Source organism: Vanellus vanellus, assembly GCF_965231255.1.
Source record: "Vanellus vanellus genome assembly, chromosome: 11".
Lineage (NCBI taxonomy): Eukaryota > Metazoa > Chordata > Aves > Charadriiformes > Charadriidae > Vanellus > Vanellus vanellus.
In genome coordinates this window covers 9,805,646-9,829,897 of record NC_138916.1, presented here as the reverse complement: position 1 = coordinate 9,829,897, position 24,252 = coordinate 9,805,646, and the positions used below count along the sequence as shown (strand labels likewise).

General features: G+C 38.2%; 1 protein-coding gene across 1 annotated transcript in view; it reads right to left on the bottom strand.

Moving 5' to 3' along the window:
- ZNF280D (zinc finger protein 280D) overlaps positions 1-22,833 on the bottom strand; it is a 52,515-nt gene extending 29,682 nt beyond the window's left edge. Inside the window, exons 1-5 of the mRNA XM_082488573.1 lie at positions 22,786-22,833; positions 17,391-17,536; positions 13,500-13,565; positions 13,034-13,392; positions 7,217-7,334 (exon numbers count right to left, since the gene is read on the bottom strand). Coding sequence (XP_082344699.1) covers positions 7,217-7,334; positions 13,034-13,392; positions 13,500-13,565; positions 17,391-17,529 — 682 coding nt within the window. The 5' untranslated portion in view covers positions 17,530-17,536; positions 22,786-22,833. The remainder of the gene's footprint in view (positions 1-7,216; positions 7,335-13,033; positions 13,393-13,499; positions 13,566-17,390; positions 17,537-22,785) is intronic.
- Positions 22,834-24,252: the final 1,419 nt, after the last annotated feature.

Sequence of the window (24,252 nt, the reverse complement as noted above, 5' to 3'; positions counted from 1 at the left end):
AGCTGTAGCAACCATAAGCAAGGTTTTACAACCATCTTTTAACTACCCTTCCTTTTTTTCCAAACTGAGTTTGAGTTTGTTCTGTTTGATATAGACCTATAAACAACTTTACAAAATCTTAGCAATAAGTAAGGAAAAAATGGGAGGGGATGAAGGTAGCATGATAGAGACAAGGCATTAATTCTGTGCACCATCACCCCACCACCCCTGATTAGGACAGATTTTTTATGTTATTGTTTTAAGAACTTTAATTCTCAAAAGAACACGTAAAACTTGTTTTATGCCATGACCTGATCATCATCACAACAGAGTTCAGATAACTGGTTTTGGAAAGGAATTTCACCAACTGGTTCTCAAGGATAAGAATATTTCTCTCTGGACAGCTGTTGGAACCTAGGCCTATTCAGATCCATCATTCCTGTTGAGCAAAGGTGTCTTTGGAGAACCTGGAGAATAAATCCTTTAAACAATTACTCCCCATAATGAAAAGAAATAGTATTTCTCTTACCAATATGAAATGATTAATACCTTTTGAGAAAAAAACTAAATACAAAAAAGCTTTGCATTAGCTTAAACTTTAATGAATAAACCCAGGCTTCTGGTTTTCTCCAAATTGCCAAAAAACATCAGAGCAAGAGCTACTCTTCCAGATGAAGTTCTCTTGCATTCTCAAGTCATTCACAGATCTGGAGGACTCCATGCTGAATAAGTAGTTTAGAACAAGAGGTTAAACACAGGAAAGAGTTTTAAGTAACATCTCAACACCTCAACAGTAGAGTCAACTGTACCCTGCCAGGGCTATGAAAAAATGTAATAAAAATAAACACACAAATACATCCACCTCATAACAAGGGAATGAGTAAGTGTATGAGTTAAGAGATGACCATGCAACAGCATTATACACTTTTTCACAAAAATAGTCTTCCATAGTCCATGAGGTAGACATGGATCAAACAGTATTTTTGCTTGAAGATAACAGTGCTGCTAAGAATCATAATTAAGCAGAAAGTCCTTCACATGAGTGGATGGCCATGCAAGAGATGTACCGCAAAACAGTGCTGCAAGTCTTCACTATTACGGTTTATAAAACATTTTGACACGTCACAGAAGTGCAAGCTGAGCTGGAAGAAAACAGGTTCTACAGCAAGATCTAGTGTTCTGTGGTGCTTCAGTGATGAATTCTGTGACAGATCAGAAATCACTGTGCTAGCATGGGGCAGCTTAGAGACAAACTCATAAAAATAAGGTTCTCTGTGAATATAATCCATTCCTTTGTTAATGCATTTAGTAAGATCCTCCAGTCATCTTTTGAATATTATTGGCTGCAACAAAATATCTGTTTTACCCAACACAGTGAAGGAAAATTTTTTTGCTGCAGTAGTCCATATTATAGCGACTTACTTCTGATTGCAGGGGAAGAGTTTGATAGCAAACCAGCTGCAAACAAGACATGCAAAAAACCCAAATATGAAATGATTCCAAACAACAGAATCACACAGTAGGCAGGTCCTCATTTTAACATTATAGAGAGTATGTGGTTGGAAATATCTCAAAGTCAAGAATAAATCCTCATCTATTACAATCAGCTGGAAAGCACCTTTTGGCTCAGGAGGAAAATGCACCTAATTATTAATACGCTGAAACAGCTAGACTACCTCGTTTCTTGTAGGGAGGTAAAGGTCCTTCAAAGAACATCCTCTCTTTGAAAATTAGATCCCACTCCTTCTTTCCCACTACTATTTTAAACCATATCAAAACACACTGCTGCAGAAGAAAGGGTAACTGCAAAACACACTTCGCAATAGTTAGTCAAACTACAGAATCACAGAATAATTTAGGATGGACCTGTGGAGGTGTTTTTGTCCAGCGTCCCACTCAAAGCAAGTCCAACCTTATCATGATGCTCAGAGCCATGTCCAGTCAACTTCCAAATATCTTCAAGGATGGAGATTCCCCAATTTGAGTCCTTGCTGCTTTACCTGACATTCCCTACAGTGATTTTTTCTTCTTCTTTTTATCTAATCAGAATTAGTTGATAAATTCTGCAGTCACAGAATTCTTTCAATCTTGATTTTCTGTTTGTTGGGTTTTCTTAAAGTTTCAACTCTCTATTCAGTTCTTTGACATAGAAAATCTGAACTAAGAATATGATGTCAGGAGCATTTATTTTGATCATCTGTCTTAACAGTCACTAAACAACAAACTATTGCTTTACAGAATTCAAACATGCCTACTAAAGTTCTAAAATTTGAATAGGTAATAATCTGGGGTGTATTAATTTGTAAAGGTATATAAATCCTTGCATAGAAAGGTTTTTCTTATTTTAAGGCATAAGAACAGAGTTTACTTATTTAATTATTTATTATTTAAATATTTAATATTTATTTAATAATACTGATCAACTTAAACATGACAAGAGTGCTAGCTTTTTCCAGGAAACGGATACATGGATTGACAGCTAGACCATTTGATCTACCCTACCTTTTGAAGGTACATTTTGTGATGGTGTTACTGTTGGAGAGTTAACTGTTCGTGAAACAGCTGAATTGCTTCAAGCCCCAAGCTCTTTAGGCTTGGCCTTTTTTGGAGTTGCACTGTTGCCTTCAGAAGTAGCACCGTGCTTAGACACAAAAACACTCTCTTTCAGACCTACAGTAGTTTGAATTAAAGAACCTCAGGGCTTTTTTCCATAGTATATTACGAACACATTACTGATGCCTATACTTTAATGGATGGACAAGTCTACATAAAGCAGTTAAGATCTCCCTAAAATAATAAGCCATACAGAAATTAAGAAAACAATATCCAACTCAGACTGAATATTCTAAGGCCAGAGGAGAAGGAAAGGGTAAATGCAAAAACATACAGCCCCAGCCCTGAAACCCAGTAAAACATACTATGACCACTTGAATTTATTTGGCCTGCTTTCCAAATCTTGACCCACACTAATCTGAGACAAATTGAGTTCACAGTAATAAAGTTAAACTAAGCAGCTGGTTTCTACAATGCCCACTATTTGGAACAACCTCTGCCCTTCTGATGAAAAACATCTCTCCTTTCTTGTGGTCCTATGTTAATGCTGGTTTAGCCTGCTATTTAACTCTGTTAGAGACTTCAGTTTGTATGCAAAATGAAAACAGTGCTGTAACTTCTAATGACCAATCACAACACACCTATTTGCTCTCTTCTGAAAGAGTTGATTCACTTAATGTTTGCAGTATCTCTCCTAAAAAAAAAAAAAGAAAATCACTAAAAAATAACTCAGACATTCAGAGTTTTGGTGCCTGATTAACATACCCATCAATACTTGGCTCCATCCATCTTGTCCTGAAACCCACGTCTCTGTTGCTGTAAGATTACCCTTGATGATGTAATCTCAATACAGAGATCAGTCTTGAAGTAGAGCTGAAAGAGCACAGCTACATACCAAGAAGCCTTAAGTGCCAGCACAGGCCTTGTCAATCTCTCACAATCATGGACTGCAAAAAGCCTTAAGACTATGATAAACTATGACATGGACCAGATTTCAGTTCCAGACACAATGATCTGAACTAAGGACATTCTTGTATATTTCCTTCCCAATTAGCTGCTCCAATGCTTTCTTGGGGTGTGATAAGAAACTAAATTAGTACCTTCAAAAGTCTTCTCAACAAGCAGAGAAAACTTCTGTCACAGCAAATTATTCAAACTTCTTCTGAGAAGAAACAAAACAACCCCCTCCTGCCCCTGAGTTGTGTTTACTCAGTGTGAACTATCTACACTGAGCAAACAGCCTGGAGAGTCTCCCCATTCAGTCCACAGAGGCAATGAATCCCAGCAGGGAATGCTGATATTTGAGCATCTTGGAGATTTTACCACACTATGCCTCATATACAGGAAAGCACGATTTGCTTGTTATATTTGTATTTAATCATTCTAACATTCTCCTTTGTAGCACACCTTTCATTCTTTCTGACATAAACGAAGATATTTTAAGCTCAAATGTCTCACTCTATGCACTGTTTGCCTAAGGTAATTAACACATTCACAAAATAAACCGGTTATTCATTAGACACTGCTACTTCCTAGGGATGTTTAATTTACTTATACTCGCGCTGTTAGGCTTACAGACTGGTTACATTGACATATGTGTCTTGATCAACAAAGGCTCCATACAGCTGATACAACTTTAGCATTCTTCCGTATCACTAAGGCTATTCGAGCACCACGCCAACCACCTACGGCAGGAACTGCTGCTATATATTTAGTTACGGGTAGTTGTGTAAAGAGGACCAGGAAAAGACAGAAGGTCTGACTGGTTTTACAGGAATCCTCAGTAAATTATTTTATTTTACTTTAGAAAACCTGATCTGGAAAAAGACTATTTTTACATGTTAAGAAAATTGGTAATAATTTCAATTAAAAAAGCTCGACACATCTGTGAAAAAAATTGAAGACTTTTTTATATCTATAAAGGTGAGCACTCTTAACTTAGTTTATACAACTCTGACCTAATAAATTCCATCTTTCAGAAGAATTATAATACTAGGAGAATATACTTAAGCATGCATCTGAATTCTGCTGTTAGTGCATTAAAAATTTTAAAGTCTGTTTTGAAAAATAATCAAACCAATTCCAAGTATTATTTAGTATCTAGCTGGTATAAATCAGATTGATTCCTCTTTTCATCAAAGTGCCTCTCTCAACTGGTGTGTGGACACAAGAATTCCTTGGATCACCCATGTTCCAGACTAGTTTGTCCAATCCTCTCTCCACCCAGCAGATCACACAGCTGAAACTGTCAGGTACTCAAGAGAGGAGAGAAAAGCAGCAGCCAAACAATTCTTGTTTGGTTTTCAGACTGCTCAGGAGTCTATTACCTTCACTTCATGCTATTTGTGAACACCTCTGTAAATATTTTGTAGCTATTACAAAACAGTTGGCTATACTCATACACACAGTATTACTGCGTACAATATCTAAAATGATTGCAAGAAGGAACAAAGTATACTGGATGCAGTATCACCTTCCTGACAGCTTTCTAAACACACATTACAACACCACTGTAAAATCTTTAACACTGTCATGTGCATCTGTGCTTGCTGCGCCTGATTTTATGAATGATGGCAAAAGACAATAGAAGTGGTAACCAAGTAAAAGCATCAAAATGTACCATGGCAACAGTCAGATCAAATTAACAACAGGGACACGAAAGCCAAATTATTTCAGGCCTCTAGCGCATTGTCCGTCACCAATATCTCCCATTAACCTAGTGCTATGAATTCATGTATACAGTCCAGTCAACTCCTAAATTTCTACAGAAGAGTTCTTCTATTGGCTATGGCATTTCCTGGTTCCTCCAAGTGGGTAAAATTTGTGGGAGAATGATCCCAAAATATTCTCAGAAAGCAAACCAGTTTTACATCCATTGCCAGTGCCCATCCAACCTGCAGATAAGTTATCAATGCTGTTTAACTTAACACCATCACCTATTTAGCAACCTAACAAAACGGTTTGTTAGTGTCCCTTAGCAGCTTGCTATTTCCCTGCTTATACCTCAGAAATAAATATTAATGCTATACTGAGCTAAAAAATGTCTTTAACGATCCCCGTACAGAAGTTAAATTGTCCTGCAGAGTACCACAGGCCACTTCCCAACCGCATTCTGCTTTTATATACCATATTCCAGAATGTCCCGAGTCCAGTGCTGCACGTGAATTAGAGGAAGCATAGCACCAACACAAGCAAGTAGGCATCAGCACATACGAACAACATGAACGTAAGCACATTATGTGTCTTCACCATGCAAGCCAAAACACAAAATACGCAGGCGCTTCCTTGTTGTGGAGTGAAATGTATCTTAAATTTGCCTTCTGTGTCAAAAGATACTCGTGTTTCAACCCACAACTATAAACTTTTAAATTTCTAAATCCTATTGCCATCTTACAGAAATAAACATAGACCAAGTATGGTATATTTAAGACACTTTAAAGTACAATCCTTGACACTTTTAAGTATTTAATTTTTCTGGAAAATAGACTAATACAAGTAATTTTTAAATATGCCAGCAAATAAAAAAAAAAAAAACAAAAAAACCCCAAAAAAACCACAAAACCAAAAAACGACAAACCCACAAACAATTAAACTTTAATACCTGTTCTTTGGAGAACAAGGGCTGGAATACTGAACCATTTGCAAGAAATAGAACCTTTGCTTACTTTGCAAAAAGGTATTTAACCCAGTAAGACAAGAATGAGATTGCAGAGTAGTTGAACACATGCAAGGAAATACACTACCAATCCTTCACTGATAAGTATCTGGAGTGAGTGCCTAAACTAGAGATGCAAAATCATCACATCAAGCAGAATAAACTAGCAATCACTCTGTTCTACATAACTTGTTAGTATGACTGGTTAGGCCATTCATTGTACATAACCTGTTACTTCATGGAAGAATCAGAAGTGATTGCCATCTGTAACTTATAGACTGAATGACAGGATTCTGGTCAGTTAGTACAAAAGTGCAATCCTTCACAAAAGAGAAGGGAAGTCCCAAGTTATAACGCGTTTAAGATTGAATACACCGCATGCTTCAAATCTACTTCATCTGCTGTGACACAAAAAAAGTCCCTTTTTTGTTTGTTTTTCAGTAGGTTAAATAGTTTCCGCCGAAACACAATTTATCTAGTTGAAAAAAAAATATTTTTGTTATCAAACTACGTATTCTTCCTCTTCCCCTCCTTTTCAGACAGGATCCTTTTGATCCCATCTACTCCAACTCCTATATATAGCACTCAGGAAACCAAGATCATTGTCACAGGGAATTCACTCAGCAGACTCAGGAAGTTTTTCTGGTACTGTTCACAGCCTTACTCTTGCTAACAACCATTCCTATTCATGCTAGTCAAAGAGCACTGATATACTGAAAACGAGCCTTTATTGGTCAAAAAAAATTACAGTGGATCTTGCAATATTTTTTTTTTTTCCATCTAAATGAGCATTATAAGAAGACATCAGTTGATACTACAGTCAGTCTAATGTGCTGAAAAGCAAAGTCTGACAACACAAGGCTCCAAAGTTTATTTCATTAAACATTATACAGTGGTATGTACAGGGGGAAGAAAGAAATAGCTATACTATGTTCTAGAAAGTCTATTTAAAGTTATAACCCAAAGATCTGCACTACAGTTAAATGACATTAGGCTGTTTCTCTTATCAACTACTACAGTTATACCCACCTGTTACATTCACTGCTGGCCCAGTCTGGTACTGTGGAACTCCAGAGTTCTGTCTCACACCAAACAGTATACCAGATGTATTATCTGGTGCAGCTGGTGGAGAATCCATAATATAATCCTAGTAAGATATTTTCAAGAGGGAAAAGAAATTTGAGGTTTAACATTTTTTTTACTTGCAGGCTTCAAAGGGTTTATTTTAAAAACAAATAATTGCTTAAAAGTACTCATAAGTACTCAGCTGTAAATCAAGTTAATTACAGTCTCCCCAAAATAGTTTCTTTTGACATTTTGGTAAGTTTGCAACTCTTATCAGTGGTTGTTAATTTATTCATAGCTGTGTATCAGAATAGTAAAAACAACTGTAAGACCTGGGAAAGTCCATTTTATGAAATATTACTAAACCTGTTTGAATTGCTAATCATAATTGCTTTTATTGAAAAACCTGATGATGTTTCAAATTATACTTGAATTGTTTTTCAAAAACTTTTCTTCCTTCAACCCAAACCCAGGCATTTGCCTGTTACTCTGGCATAACAGTTAGCTGCATTTTAAAAGATCAGAAAACAGAACACAAAAGTAGCACAAACTTGCAGTAAGCAGAAGCTTCTCAAAGCAAGATGATACTAAATCAAACTCCACTAAGTGGTCAAGCTTTAATGGAAATAAAAGTGTGTCTATAGCATGTTGACTAGGAATAGCACTCAAATTTATTATATCGCTAAGGGTGTGTTTTTTTCTTTTATGTAGAGTAATTTTGTAAGGACTTTTGAAAATAATATAATCCAACCCTCTTTTCAAAGCACAGCTAACCTAAAAGATGGCTCATGTTTCTTAGTGCCTTGTTACATTAAGTTTTGAGCAACTCCAAGTACAGATATACTCTTAACCCTTCAGTTTAAAAGGTTTGCCCTTTAGTACTACATATAACCTAAAAAATGAAGTAGTCCGTATTTTTTGGCTCCAACACTGAAAACTGTTAAACAACTTCACTCATCACTCAAAAGGCAAAATTTAGAGGGAAAAGACATGTGAAATTTAGTTCTTTGTACAGATATTCAAGGTTGGGAGGCAAGGTAGGACAAACACTTTCCATGATTCATCCATACTGCTCACCATTTTAATAGGCCATTCATCCTAACACAAACAATCTGGAACATGAAATATTTTCAGCAATAGCAATAAGGAGTTAAGAAAAACCTTATAATAGAGTTAGGTTTAATTTCAACATTAAGTTATGAACAGCAAAATATTGGCACTTGATCTTTCTAATTCAATTGGTTACACTTCATCAACCTGTACCGTGGAACAAAAAAAAAAAAGGCTTTGTCATCAGCGCATCCAAAGGCCAAAATTCTTTTTGCTGTAAAGATCAGTCTCACAAAATGCTTCCTGTTCACAATTGTACTACTTATTTGAAAACATCCCTGGGGAAGTTACTATGTTTTAAACTACCACACTGTTGACTGAACTTGATGGAAAGAAGTCTAAAGAAGTGCAGAAGTAGACATAGAGGTATGATAAATCTATTTTAGAACTCCTAAGTACCAGAGAAGACCTGAACAAAAAGGAAGATACTTCTCCCTATCCTGCCTTTTTGTTGTACATCGCTCAAATGAAGACCCTGCAGGACCTTAATGATAACAAAGAGCCACAATAGTTTCAGACTAGCCAGTGAAATTACCAGCAAACCAACTCAGCCTGCAAAACCCAGGTCAAGCACAAATGATGCTCAGGTGGTAAGCCTGCAGAAGGCTCTTAGTGTGAAGGACTATGCACACCACCTACATTTGAAATACGATCAATACAGTAGCTGCACACAAAATCCGCTTCTCTTACTTCTCTGTGGTTTTAAGTGCTGCTAACTTTGGTTTCACGTGCTGCTAACATATTAACTTTCTTCAAAATAATTGCCTGGGTATTTTGATGGCATATGTACATCTCCCTAGTATATACTAAACATATCCAGAGAGTAAGAAAGTGAAAACAGACATCCCGGAAATTCAAAGTCTCATAATTTTCAAAATGTCCTCTTCTGTTTACAGTTATTCCTTTCATGTAATTTGGCTCTGTTATTTTACATACAGAAAAAAGCATGCTTTAGAAAGCAAAAACATTTTAAAGAAAAAAAATCAAAACAGCTCTACTACAACAATTAAAAAAAAAAACTAACATGTCCAGGTCCTCTCACATGCAGAAAGGCAAAACCCGACATCTTTATGCATCAAATTCCTAAGGCTCAAACAAAAAAAAAATATCCACCACTACTCTAGTTTTCAAAGAGACTAGTGAAAATACTGGGTTTATACTATGCATCCTAGATTTCCTAACCGTGGAAACCAACATGATAATTGGTAACCAAATCCACGTAGAGGAATTACAATGCATGGTACTGGGCCTTTGCTCTCCCAAAATCAACTAGGAAGAACTGTAACCTGAATCACACACAGACTGAGGAAAGTGCCTACTAGATAAGGGAAAGATCTAGACAGAATGGGCTGGGGGTTATTGGAGATCATTCTGAGCACTGAATTATAGATCTTCACTGCTAAGAACAATTTTTTCCATAAAGAAGAGGATAGCCCTATGCTATCATATACAACTCCGACTGAATTAGAATTGCTGTAAACAGTATGACTGAAGTAAAATTCAACTACATTTTTGGAACTGCATTAATGTAGTGCAGTAACGAGAACACAAAAACTTTTACAGGAAGTCAGTGAATCAAGCCTGTAATTGCAAAAGGGTATTTCAATGATAAAACCGGAACACCAAACATCGCCAAAAGGTAAATTATAGACCTACATGTTATGAAACTCAGGAAATGTGTGTTTCAACCCAGCTGGTGATCAAAAGCAATCAGTTCCCAGAGAAAAAACTGACATCCTGAGATCAAAAAATATTGTACCATATTAAGAATGCAAAGGCACCCCGAAGGACGTTCATTTAAAGAAGGGTTTTGCCACAGTGGCTAGTCATACCTCACAGTCATCTTCACATCACAATATTTTAATTTCAGAGGTAAGTTTCAACATCTGGAAGCTGAAGATGCAAACGTCAAACATTTCCCAGAAAAACTTATTTGAAGCCCTTGCCACTTAGGAAGAATCAAGACAGGAACAAACAAAAAACATGCAAACAAAAACATCACAGAAAGCCCAAGGCAGAAAAAAATCAATATAAAACAGTGGCCTCAAGTGAAATAATGACTAGATAAAGGGGGAAAAAAAAGAATTCAAAAAACCTAAGCAGCTCTTGAATGAAAACAATTCAAACCAAGGACATGAACCAAAATACAGGTAGTATACATATGAAACTAAGAAGAGCAATGACATAATGTGACAGGAGTGATACTAAAAATCACAGAACTTTACCTAAGAAGCTGAACTCTAGTACCTCAGTAAAAGAAAGCACACCAAACAAACCTCTTTCCCCATAAAAAGTATAACACAGTCAAGTGGCAGGAACAATAAAAAAACAAGAAAACAAGTTATTCTAGATAAGGCTGAAATTGGAAATACAATTCTGAAACTAGAAAAGTTAAGTTGAAGAGATGGAAGATTCACTTTCAGCACATCTTAAGCAAGGAAAACAACACAGCAAAATCTTCCTAAAGGTACTCAAGAATTTCTTAACACCCAAAGAAAAGGATGTTACATTTAGGATAACTTAAAAAAAAAATAAGAGCTCAAGAAAGCTGTGATCAAAATGTCAACACTCTAAAGAAACCATATACTATATGATAATTTCACCAGTGGAATATCTATGCACTGGATATCCCAGAAAAGTAGGCATTACTTTCTAAAGTACGTCAGTCTAACTTGGAATAGACAGAACTGACTAATACATAGTTAGAAATCCTTTTCCATGCTGTATACCTCGAAAGACACATCTCAGGCTGCAACTTCTTCAAATAGGTGTTTCTCTACTCTGCCAGGAAAGAACCACCTGCAGGTTTATGCAAAGACGGACTATAAAACTTAACTAAAGTCTCACCTGTGACACCCCTGTTGAAAATAAACTTGATGAACGAGAAAAATTTCACAAAAAGAAGCGCTGTGTGCATAGTGTCTTTAAAGGAAATCACTGTCTTGAGGAGTTACATCCAGCTTACATATACCTTCTGGAGAAGTTCAGCTTTCCTAGGTCTGTTTACTCTATAGTTTTCTAATAAAAACAATGTAGAGGCTACTAGCAGCTTTGTCTATTAGAACAAAAACATGAGCATATACAGTCAAGGGAAGTAAGGGAGGGGGCTTTCTTTTGCAGTAAAGACTCTGCAAGGCATCCTAGTACTCCTTTGAAGGATTTAATAAAGCATACTATGTCATAAGTAAACATTTATAAAAATAAAATTCAGACTTGAAATATGTGTATACATTATGTGAAGTAGCAGACATTCCTGTATTAAACTGTCCTGCTTTATAAAGACAGATTTAAGAGGACTCCAGAGGCAATCTAGATATCCTACCAATACCTGGACTTTTGATTGTATCATTTTTTAGGCCTTCTTAGATACAGTGACAGATTTAGCTAACCGGCTTCACCAGACATGCCCACAATTTGTCTCTGCAAACTATCAATCAACTGCTGGAGACTCAAACTTGGAAAGTATGAGTTCCTTCCTAATGAATCTGCCAGAGATTCAGCTACCCAGTTGATAGGCAATCATTCCATTGCATTGTTTCTCTTAAAATACAACCCCCCCATCTGTAATGATTTAGCCACAAATCTAATTCTCGTGTTTTAATGGCCTTATAAACTATGTTCATTCAGACTGACAGCCCTGTTCAGCAAATGCAGAATAGATTAGGCTGCGTGATTTTTATTTACATGAAAAGACTGTCAGCTGGGACAACTACAGGTGTGTATATTTGCATGGACAGTGGAGATGGTGCCTACTGTCAGGCTTCATTTTAACTTGACAGCAGTAACTAATATTATAGGCACGGCACATTGTCTAAACAGTTCCAGCTAAAATTATTTTCAACAAAGGTATTGCATCATTGTTTACCTCATACAAACACAAAATTTTAATATTCATTCTTTCTCTCTCACAAACGTCCAACAGCTAAGGCAATTAAAACAGCATCTAAATTGGCTCCCTGAAGTTATCATTCTGAGGTTATGTGGCAATCCAGGAAGATCTATGCTACATGATCTATGTGCATAATTCCCTCGGGCTTTTCAAATAAAACAAGTATGTTGCCGAATTGTTTCATCTACTGACCCTGCAGCTTCTGGTTGCTTAAGTCCTCCTTACTGTACTACTGTTTCACTACAACTGACACATGAACCGAAAAAGCAGAAACACCTAAGGAACTACCACTACAGCATTCTCTTAAGAAGCGAAAATCCCAAGAGGCACTGTAAAAATCAGATGGGAAAACCACAAAGTTACTTTAAACACCAAATGCAAGATATTTAAAAATGAAATTAATTTGTCAATACAGAGGATCCATCTCAGAGCACAGCAATCTGCAAAATTTAGAGAACGAGAATTTCCATCATTTCTCCACACAACCTAAACAAAATAATCTAACCAGTACTGATTTTTCTTATGCCCAAGATTGTCTTTTAATGTAATTCTACTGTTACTAAAGCTACCATCTTTGAGTCTTACAAATCAGTATTTTCAAATACATATTTTAATTCACCAGTGCAAGGTTATGATCCTAGAATCTTTACAGTTTATATAATGCTAGTCTATAGTCTAGTCCAGGTCTTCAAATTCCTAGACTGATTCAGTATGTTTTTGAATAAATTAATGAGGAACAAGTGCACCTGAGTATTTTACAGTTTAAGGGAATAAAAATTTACCTGATTGAGTATTACAGGCTGTGCTGTTACAGTAGTCACTGGCCTGGATACAGGTTGAGCCACTACAGGAATCGTGATATTTCTTGCCACTGGCTGTGTTGTCACTGGAATGCTAACAGGCTGTGATATTCCAGAACTTGACCCAGGCATCTGCTGTGTTGATAAACATCCAGCAACTGGTCTCTGCGGTGTTTGTGAAGTTCCTGAAACATTCACTGGTACAGACAATGGCTGAACTGCTACAGTGCTAGTTGTAGGTCTGGATACAGACTGAAAGACTGATGAAACAGGCATGGCACTGGGGCTGGAGGCAGGTGTCACATAATGATGACTGTCAGGCTTGAATGTAGTAACTGTACCTGTTGCAAAGGATTCCAAAGTTATCTTTATATAATATTGCAGTCAGATGTTTCTTAAGTGTTGTGGATTTTTTGTTTTTAATTACCATATTAGGACAATAAAGTACCTCTACTGGTTGCACCATTCTGTATCCCCCTTCGTGATGAGCTGAGGTTGACTCTGTTCAATATATCTGTCAAAAGTTACATTTATCTTAATTGCGGTTAAATTAATAGCATAATTGCTTTTCAAATTAAAAGTAGCATTCATATCCATTAATTAAGCCAATTAGGATTTGACTTATAAATTAGAACATTATTTCTAAAATAAATACCTGGCAAAACAAAACGTCATTTGTACAAATTAAGAGATGTTCTTCTACTCTTCTCTTAGGTTAAGCTAGTTCACCTAAAAATCACAGGTTTTATTTTCTTGGAGATAGATTAACACACAAGTAAGACTGCAAACCAAAAAAACTACATTTCATAAATATTTAGCTTTGCTGATTATAAACAGAAGTGAATAAATGCGTTCCCACATACATAATAAGTTCCCCAAATATTAGAACCGCTCTACACTAAAGGAAGCATTTTCTCTAAACCAGTAACTACACAATCTGCTTCTGTATTACAGGAAAACACAGCACTTACGAATGTGTTTTTAGACTTCATGATCTCCATTTTCCAATGTGAAAGAAAAAAAAAAATAATCAACAGACCAGTAGTTGTGTTGGAATTGCATTACAAAAGGACTGATTTTCTTACCTATCTTACATGGTAGACAATGACCAAAGTTCTAGCTCATTAGAAACACATCAAATTTCTTAGACTTGATGTTTACTCCCTAACTAATGCCACCAGTATTCCCCAACTTTTTTGTATTAGTCTGGGGGGTTCTGATAATTCCAGAATGTTACAAAAATATTCAAGTCAAAATATTTTTCTACTGCCAGATTCCCAATTCCGTTAGAGTTGCTGTCAAGTTTCTTGCTCTGACATGTGAAAATACGCATGTGAAATTAGATAGATCCTCCAATATCTAACCAACAAGATTTAAAGTACCTTCTCAAACCAAGGTCAAATTACATCAGGATCTCAAACAACAGGTCTTAAGAGTATCTACACATTGTGTTTAACAACCTTAAGGCTGTTTCCAACAGCAATGGCTCATTAGTACAAACTACTCAGGTTGATAAATAAATCTAATAGCAGTAGAGCTCAGAAGATCACAGCTTTCAACCTGTCACCTGCATTTAGATCATGCTAATAAAAAAGCAGCTGCAACCAACAGATCCAAACAGGTTTGCATTTTTAAGATATGATGAAATTTCATCCTGTAATAGTAATATTATTTTTACTTCAACACAACACTAACTATGAGCACGTATTAACTTAATTCAGGATTTAGCTGAACACACTCTTTGTGTTTGTTAATAAAGCTATACCTTACATTTGAATTCGAGTGAAATGAAATCAAAGCCTTTATCTACCTACAAAAAAAAAAAAGCTATCCTAAAAGTTAAATCTCAAAAAGCATATTCAGCTTCAAACAATCTGATGTGCACACAATTCATATCCTAACACACAAAGGTAGATTTTACTGTTTTTAAAAAGAACATTTCAGGAAGCCAGTGATTTGAAATTATAAACTAGATTTACATGATTCAACTAATTCATCACAGACTTGATGTGTCCTTTCCCCTCCCCCATCAAAACATTACTTGTCCTGTTTAGGTAAAACAGCACTGAAATATAAGAAAGCTAACATGCAGAACAACATTTTAAAGTAGCAACAAATTACAGGTTTGTAACATTATGAAAAAGGAAGCAAGAAAAATGAGCAGTAGGTATAGGAAAAATGAGCAGTTGCAGGAAATGGTAAAGGGAACAAAGTGTGAATTACTTTTCATCTCAGTCAAACTAATTCTCCAGTACATCAGAAGAGGCACTTCATTGTACATGACAATGTGCCAGCAGGTCAAAGTTGGATTTTTACTTATTTCCTTCAAGTTTTCCATGCCACTCTGTATAAAAACCGATAATTGCATTGTCAGGAAAAGATTAAAATACTGCTGTGGATTGCAGAAAGCATACCTTTCAGAAAAATTAAAAACTACACGTGAGTCTCCATTTTTCATCTAACTTTTCATCTAATCAGACAAGAATTTTCTCGGGTAAACACTAAATAGTGATAAGCCAATCTGAGTTCATTGCGTTTTGCCTATCACCAATAACAAACTGAAGCCTGACTACTGCCAGGTAGTACTACTTACAAGCCAGAGAAGAAATGAGGTCATTGTTCCATAGCTGTTTTTGATAGTGAAGTAGGTTACAAAGAAAAGTTGAGGAAAGGGAAGGAAAAGAGATAAAGTAAAAAGTTATACCATAAGTGATTTTACTTCTGTCAGGACTGAGTAGGGACAGAACTAGAATAAGATCCCATACATTGTAAGTCTTTGTCTTTTACCAAAGTTCTTGAAGTTGCTGAATCATATCAAAATTATAGTTTTCACCTGAACTATTTCCATCCTTTATACCTATTAAAAAAAAAAAAAAATCTCGAGACTACAACGACTGCAATGAAACTTGGCATATTTGTTGTTCCAACATATGCCTAGTGCCTTAATAGTTGCTCTATGCCATGACCTACTGCCAATGACCAGCAATACAGAGGTCTCTGGACCTTCCAGAAAACAGTAAGGGTATTTCAGTACTTCTAGAAGTTTGTAACTGCAGAAAAAGTCTTAATTTTAAAATATTCTTCAAATTTTCAAGAGGACCTAGAATATTTTTAAAATATTCAAAAAGATTAACCCTTAATAACTATTTTCAGGTGAGAGAAGTTTAAAAATCAGCTACATTATTTATTTAATATTTAAAACATTATTTTCCACTTTTTTAAGCTAGCGTAAGAAGCATTAGACTTATTATCCCAGTGAGTAACAAAGTAAAATAGAGTTCAGATACAAGATGAAAGTATTGTGAACTAAAATGACTGAACAGCTAATAATAGTTCCAAAATCCATGCACCAGAGTGTGACAGACAGCCTTGTTTAACATTTTGCCTTAAGATTTTTCACTGCAAACTATACACCTTCAGAAAATTACTACAGAAATCTTGGATACAAGCATAGCAGAGATGAGGCAGAAACTGAAAGCAGTAAATCTCATCGGGCCAAGTCTTCTGTACTCAATAGCTAGAGAAACCTTACATCAAACCTCTTAACAATTGACTATAAGATGGCTGCATTTCATTACTAAAATTAATTTAAGTAACAAAAATATTCTCCTTCACTTACCTGCCACAGCTCAAGCACAGGACACACATGGAATCCTGACACATCTGCTGTCATCACAACCACCTAACCTCACTCCCTGCACTGCCTGCATTAGGAGAAAACTACAGAACTTGATGAAAAGAACTCTTTATTTTACAGGGGATGAATGAATTTATTAATAAAAATCTCTTACTTAACAAAAAGGCTTCTACTATTTTCACATTAATCACTTTTCCTGATTGTGCTTATTATAGACACTTGAGACAGTTAACCTTGGTTTTGTCAGAATGATGTCCACCCATTCAGACTGTCCACCAACACATGAAGTGTGGGGTGGAGAAAAAAAGAGGGATTGTAACATGAAGACTTAAATTCATGCACGTTATTTTAGTAAGGAGACGCTTCCAAGTATCTAACTAAACATCAACTACATTAAGAACAATTGCATGCACAGTTTCAGCATATTGGATTTTTAACCATATTGTTAACGCTAAAACCTTCAAATGTCCTTGTTTTGACTTCAGAGATTTAAGGTCAGAGGTAGACACAGCTGTGCATAACCTTGGGTTTAGGGCACTATTTCTTAAGAATTCTAATTTTCATTACAGCAGCATACTACAGAACAGCTTTAAGATGTAGAATTTCTTAAGTCTTACTGTTAAAAATTCTGTATTTTCAAAGTAAGTTTCAAGTTTTACTCCTTGAAATATCTGATTTATATTATGGAAAATATTATCTTACATGTACTAGCTGGCTTCGAGCTTGAGATTTCCCCAACAAAGATTGGCTCATCGTCATCATCATCCTCCTCCACTTCTTTCACTCTCTTTTGCCATGGTTCTAGCTCCTCTTCTTCACATTCCATAAATAATTCTGCCATCTTGAGACTAGACAGTAAAAACCAAAACACACATAGCAAAACATTCAGTACTTTCATGAAGCAAATGTTTCACCGTTCAGTAAAGATTACTGCACTTGTAATTCCCATAGAACGGTCTCCCCCCACCCCTGCCACTATGTTCTATGCAGGTCCAACTTGATCTGATACAGAAAATCTTCAAAGATCAACACCACAACACCTTTCTGATAATTATTTGAATTCTCACCTTTGCTATTAGATATGAGAAAAGACCAAAGATATCCTCCACATAATTTAAACTATTTTTGTATAATCCACCAGTAACTATCAGAGGAAGCCTCTGACACCACAGTGAGAAGTATCTTTGAAAAAATACTCCTACTCCAGGTAAGTTATTCAAAAGAAATGTGAAGACTCTACTATGAAGCATGTAGTATACCAGGCACAACTGAGTTACTGCACCACTAGTTACAGTTTTACTCTTTGCATCTAAAAAAACTCAAACCAAACCCCACCCAAACCCACAACTCCCACAACTCCACAAGTTTTGTAAGATTTTGCCAGGGCTTCCCATATAGTCACATTTTCCTTAAAACCCAACAAAACCAAAACAAAATTCCCCCAAACCAACAACAAAACACAATCCACCCACAACAAAACCCACAAGAACAACAACCACCCAAACCCATACCCGCAACACATAGCACAGTGTTTTCATTATCAGTTAGGACTTGATAAAAATTTTGCATAGCTCTCATTAGACTTGAATCCCTCGAGCTTGGAGACTTGCTCTTCCAGTAAGGAAAGAGAGTCATATATGAAAATAGTAATGACAATATGTAGCTTTTGGAATTAACAAAATTACAATCAGCATCTGTAATCACAACCAGTTTTATTTGTTTTTTAAATTAACGGTGACGGCCTATGAAGTTTTCCTCTTTCTTTTCACATCCCCTAACATAATCTTGAAAGTATTTCTGAACAATACAGGAAGAAACTTTTCTATTTCTCTACACGCACTACCAATAATCTAATTTGTAATAAGACCAGTAATTCCATAAAACCTCAGGGCTGTCTCAGCAATAACCAGGATCAGAATCCCACTACAACAGCATTTGCTTTGCCTAAGACACAGAGCTTCACAACATTTAATGTCTCCTTTTTTTTTTTGGTAAGTCAGAGGGGAAACAATACAGTTTTGCATGAGGAACCAAAGAGTAATTCCAGCCAATACAGGAATTCCTTGAAATTAATGAGCAGTTAAGCATATGAAATTCCATTTGTCATTGGGCTGCTCTGACAACAAGTGAAGAATATCTGAGCAATAGTTCCTTTCATGAAGACCACAATCAAGATAAGAAAATTTCTTGTCTTATTACCAGGCCACTGCCAACATAACATTACCAATACTTCTCTCTTTCTTGTGCTGATGCAGCACTTACCTGACAAAGCAAACTCATTAGGGAAGCTTGACTTCCCCTATTATGCAGTGACAGTTCTCTGACATTTTAACCCCTAAACCTAGTAGCCAGGGCATCAGACCAGCACTAATGTATATGATTATATCATTAAAGACTATCAAACCTTACACACAAGGTGAAAAAATCAAGATTATATTCATAATAATAAATAATTTAGTTTAAGAAATATCAGTTTATCTTGAAAGATTAAGAGGGTGTTTATTCAACATGTTTTTCTATACAATTTCCCATAATTTTCTCTTTTCCAAAAGTATTTCAAAAGCAATATATATATATTAAATATTGGGTCAAGTTTCTTTTTTGAAAGTATAATTATGCAAAACTAAGAATACTCCTCATTAACTATCAACAGCATTTGAAATGGAAGTCTTCAGCACAGACACAGTAAAAAACTGCCTAATATCTAATAAGAGAAGACAATTCCAGGATAGGAGTAATGAGCTGCTAGATTTGATGATGGACTGTAGAAATAATTAGTCTATAATAGCTTATCACAGGGGAGCAGACAGAATCATGCCCCTGCTTTCATTAAAGTACACGAGAATGGGGCTGATGGCATTACATGCGAAGTCTTGGGGATAATATAAAGTAGCAATGCCATACTCCTTCTGTCCTCTCTCCATCAGTTTAGGGTGCTGAACTTAAACATGGTGCTAGGAAAGAATAAGATGCCGAACTAGATTCTTCTCACAGGAAAAGAGTATGAAGCCAATTTCCACTTGACAGAGACAACAGGGGCCATGCGCCAGGTCCTGGAAAGAAAATCAAGCCTGACTCTCCTCTGTAGAAGGACATTATTTAGAACACCACCTCTTTACTACCACAGAGGCAAAGTTTATTAGACTTCAAGGCAAAATGAAAGACTATTTTCAGAGACTTTTTTTCATGGAACTGACAAAAAAAAAAATAAAAAAAGGGTGTTTTTCTAATTTTTTTTAAAAATAGGTTTATTTGACCTCAGGGAAGAAAGTAATCAATTATAAAATGTGTACAGAGCATGCAAATGAAAGCACACGTAATTTACACTAAAACCACAAAATAAACACAAGCAATCTATAGATTAGCAGGATTCTAACAAGATACACGTGATAACCTCAGCTACACTATAATGCAGCCAGTTTTTTTTTTGGTTTTTTTTTTTTTTTTTTTTTTTTTTTTTTTTTTACACAGTTAAAAGTAATTTCATAACAGAGGCATAGATTTTTAGAAAGTTACACCAACTGGTGGCACCTCTTATAGATGTTTCATTTTATGAATCAGGATGTACATACTAAGGTATTCTTAAAAGGTGACTCCAGATGTTTGGCAGCTTTTAAAAGGCAAGTATCAATATTATTTCAGATCTTTTACTCTATTGTTTTTATTTCGATACTATGATTTGAAGCCAAGCTTTCACTGATTTTTTTTTTCCTGGCAACAAAGTCAGCCTAATGAGTTCCCACCCTGCTCCTGCACTGCTCCCTCAGTTGTGCTAGTACAACTTTTCATGGGACTATGACATGAACCAGGGCAGGTTAAAAATAGCCTGGCCCACAAAAAGTTTTATCAGCATGACTGAGAGGTCAAAAAATTGGTGGCCTGAGCAAAGTTGCAGTAAGGGGGAATGGATTTGATTACAGGAGGTGTGCAGGAACTGCTCAAATGCTCTCCATTGCTAAGGGAAACATCTACATGCATTCTTAGAGTACCACTAGCTTCCAAGTTTTCAGCATCTTTAACTACATTAACGCAGAAAATGCATTCCAGGAATCCTGCTAGTGGTTGCTCTCAAAGCCAAAACCAACAGTGAATCCTTCCCCAACTCTCCACAAGTATTTCCCAGCGGAGGTGCAGATGCCAGTATAAGAAAGGGAAACCTATTGACAATAGACTTTATTTCCTCAGTTTTTAATATGTATCAACATATACGCACATTCATACACACATCTCCTTAAAGGTAGTCCATGCATCTGAGAGGTTCAAAACGCCAATGAAATGCTATATGTATATAACCAAAGAAAGTGTATAAACCATTGTTCTAGGTTAAAAAGTGACAAAATTGTGAACAAGTTGTTTAAAACAGTCAAAGAATATCATTACACTGTATCAAGATATCGCTTTAAAAGACAACTGCCCAGCAAAAACTAAGACTAGTCATGAAAGTTCATTAGGCAGGCACAGATAATCAACAATAGTTACTAGAAAAACAATGAACTAAAAAACTGACACAACTTAAAAAAAAAAAATTGAACTCATTACACAAAAGAGCAATAAGCTTCTGATGAAATAAGTGTTTTTTAAGAGCACTAGGTTGGAGATTTTTATTTATCATGGAAATTATGTTTAAAGATACCCGACTTCATTAACAGCCAGTTGTATTTATAACCTGCGTTTTTTTACTGTTAGAATTTAAAAGGACTCAAATAAACAAAAGTGATACAAACATTAGTAACTAATGTAACAAGAGTGTAACCGCTGTAGCGAAAACCACAGAGAGTGATCTGCAGAAGTGCACCTTAAAGACGCACAGAAATCAATACTGTAGAAAATCATGGCAAATGCTGTTGCAATAAGATTTAGTTACTGAAAACCCATTTATTACTTTAGATGCAATTCACCTGTTGCACTCTTAAGGTCAAGTAAGCTTTTCAATACTTCTTCAGATTGGCTTAAAATAACTGAGACCAAATCACCAGCGTAAAATTGGTAATGAGCTTAAAGAGTGAGGACACCTACATTAACCAGAAAGTTCTCAGTCTAGCCTTGTTTGTCATCTTTCTGTAGTAGTATTACCAGTGAATTGTTCAAGTGTTATTTTTTTTCCTCCAGTTTAACAACTGCACTTCAAACGACCAGGAAAGTTATATTAATCACAACACAGACCATAGGGTGAGCACCCACGTTGTATTTTCCAGTCAACTTCCCATACAGGCACATAACTTTGTATCATGTTAGTTGTAGAAGAGCATGCAATCCACAGTTTCATCAGGACTGTGCACAATTGTGTTTTTATTGAGCTGCTGCACTTGTTTCAGCAGCGAAGAAACGATGACCAAGCTGAAACTGAACCTGAAAGTTTTTAAAAAGCCAAAGTAGGAACCGACTTCCCTCACAACCAAACTAAGCCAGCCACCGCTACCCTCCCTGCCGTGAGGTGGTACAAGCTCCGCCTGGGGAAGGCCGACATCGCCTCTGCAAACCGGTCAGGAGCTCACACCCCCGAGCGGCCGCGGGTGCGAGGCGGCGGGAGGAAGCCCAGTCCCCGAGGGCGGCCCAGCAGCCGCCGCTCCGCCCGCAGCGCCCCCGCCGCCGTCCCTGGCGCAGCCCGACCGCCCCGCCTCCCGCCTCCCCAGCGCCGGGTGACCGCAAGGACTCGGCTCCGGCTGCAGGTTCGGGTTTGGACGAGGCCCGCATACCACAGCCGCGGCGGGAGGGGAGGACGCCCGGCGACGAGCCCGGCATCCGCTGCCAATTGTCGGGGGCCCTGGCCGCGGCCGGCCCCTGGGCGGCGGAGGCAGGGCGGAGCGAGCCCTGCCCGGGACGCCCCCGCGGGCAGATCCCCCCCCCGGTTCCCAGCGGAGCCCCGCGGGCAGCCCGAGGAAGCCCTCACGGCCCGGGGTTCCCGTTCCACAGTCGCAGGGGGGCGAGGGTGGGGGGAAGTGGGGGCAAGGCCGCGCTCCGACCTAAGATGGCGTCGGTCTCACAGGCGACAATCCCCCCGCGGCCCGCCTGCCGCCGAGCAGCGGCTTTCTCCTCCCGGGGAGGCGGCAGGCCGCGCCGGCAGGGAAGGCCGAGGGGAAGAAGCGGGGTGTCTTACCGTGCTGCGCGTCCAGAGAGGCGGCGGCGGGCAGGCCGCCCCGCTCCCTTCCTCCCGGGATGGCAGGGGGGGATGGGAGACAGCCGCGCTGGCGGAGGCGCCTCACATCGCCGGACCGCGGCGCCCCACCTCAGCCGCCGCCGGGGGAGGGAGGGAGGGAGGCGGGCGGGCGGGCGGAGGAGGCCGCCCGGCGCGCTGCCTGACGGGTAGAGCGCGAGTCAGCCCCACAGCGGCGCGTGCTTCCCGGCGGCCGCGGGCGGGGCCGGGTCGGGCCCGCGCGGGGGCGGGGCCACGCGCCATGTGCCGGGCCTCACACCCTGCCGCCGCCCGCCTCGCGCCCCCTGAATCGCCGGCGCCGCCTTCGGCGAGGGCTGACAGGGCCAGATCGTGGCGGGACGGGAAGCGACTCGCCGGCGGCATCGATCGCAGCGGTGCCCTGTGAGTAGGCCCCGCTCGCTGCGGAGTGAGCGCTGCTGTCGGGTCGGTGTGTAGGGGCGGCAGGCGGAGCCCTCGATAGGCTGTGGCAGGGGGTCAGGCCTTCTTTCTGGCGGGACAGTCAGTCATGAGCGCCAGTAACTCCACACAGCCGTGTGGCCAAACAAAAGCTGGCAAAAGCTCTACCTAAAGTTAACATTAAATATGAGCAACTGAGTAGAGTGTAAAACTTTTTTTTACACAGGAAATTCCATCTCAACACGAGGAAAAACTTCTTTACTTTGAGGGTGGCAGAGCACTGGCACAGGCTGCCCAGAGAGGTCGTGGAGTCTCCTTCTCTGGAGACATTCAAAACCTGCCTGGACGTGATCCTGTGCAACTTGCTGTAGGTGACCCTGCTCTGGTAGGGGAATTGGACTAGATGATTCCCGAAGGTCCCTTCCAACCCCCACCATTCTGTGATTCTATGATTCTGTGATAAGGTACTGTTCAGACTGATGGTTTGTTGTACACCTCTGTTTTCACTGTGGTTTTTCATAGCTGTTTACACAGTGGGTTAAATAACATAATCAAGTATATGATCAACTGTTCCAAACCTTTACTAAATAAAACGTTCCCATTACTTTCAGTGGGACATCACAAAACTGCTAGGCAAGGCCTTAACTGGGCAGTGAAGCCACGGTTGCTAGAGAGAACAATCCTGGAGCACAGTACCACAGAGAGCTGCGTTTTCACTCACCTCAGAATTTGCATATGAAAATCTCCAAATCAAAAGGTGACTAAGAAAATAAATTTTTCTCTTTTTTTTTTTTATCTATAGTGGTCTCTCACCCTGGCCAACACCTGTCTTAAGAATGCTTGCAAGTTTAGATTTCTTTTTCTCAATTTTGCTGTCCATTCTACGCTAATTAAAAAAAAAGAACGCGTTCTTCGTTTAGTAAAATACAAAAATATTTCTTATAAATGAGAAAGTAATTAACGATATGTAATCTGTGTATCTCAACTTTTTCATCCCATACTTGTCATAACTTA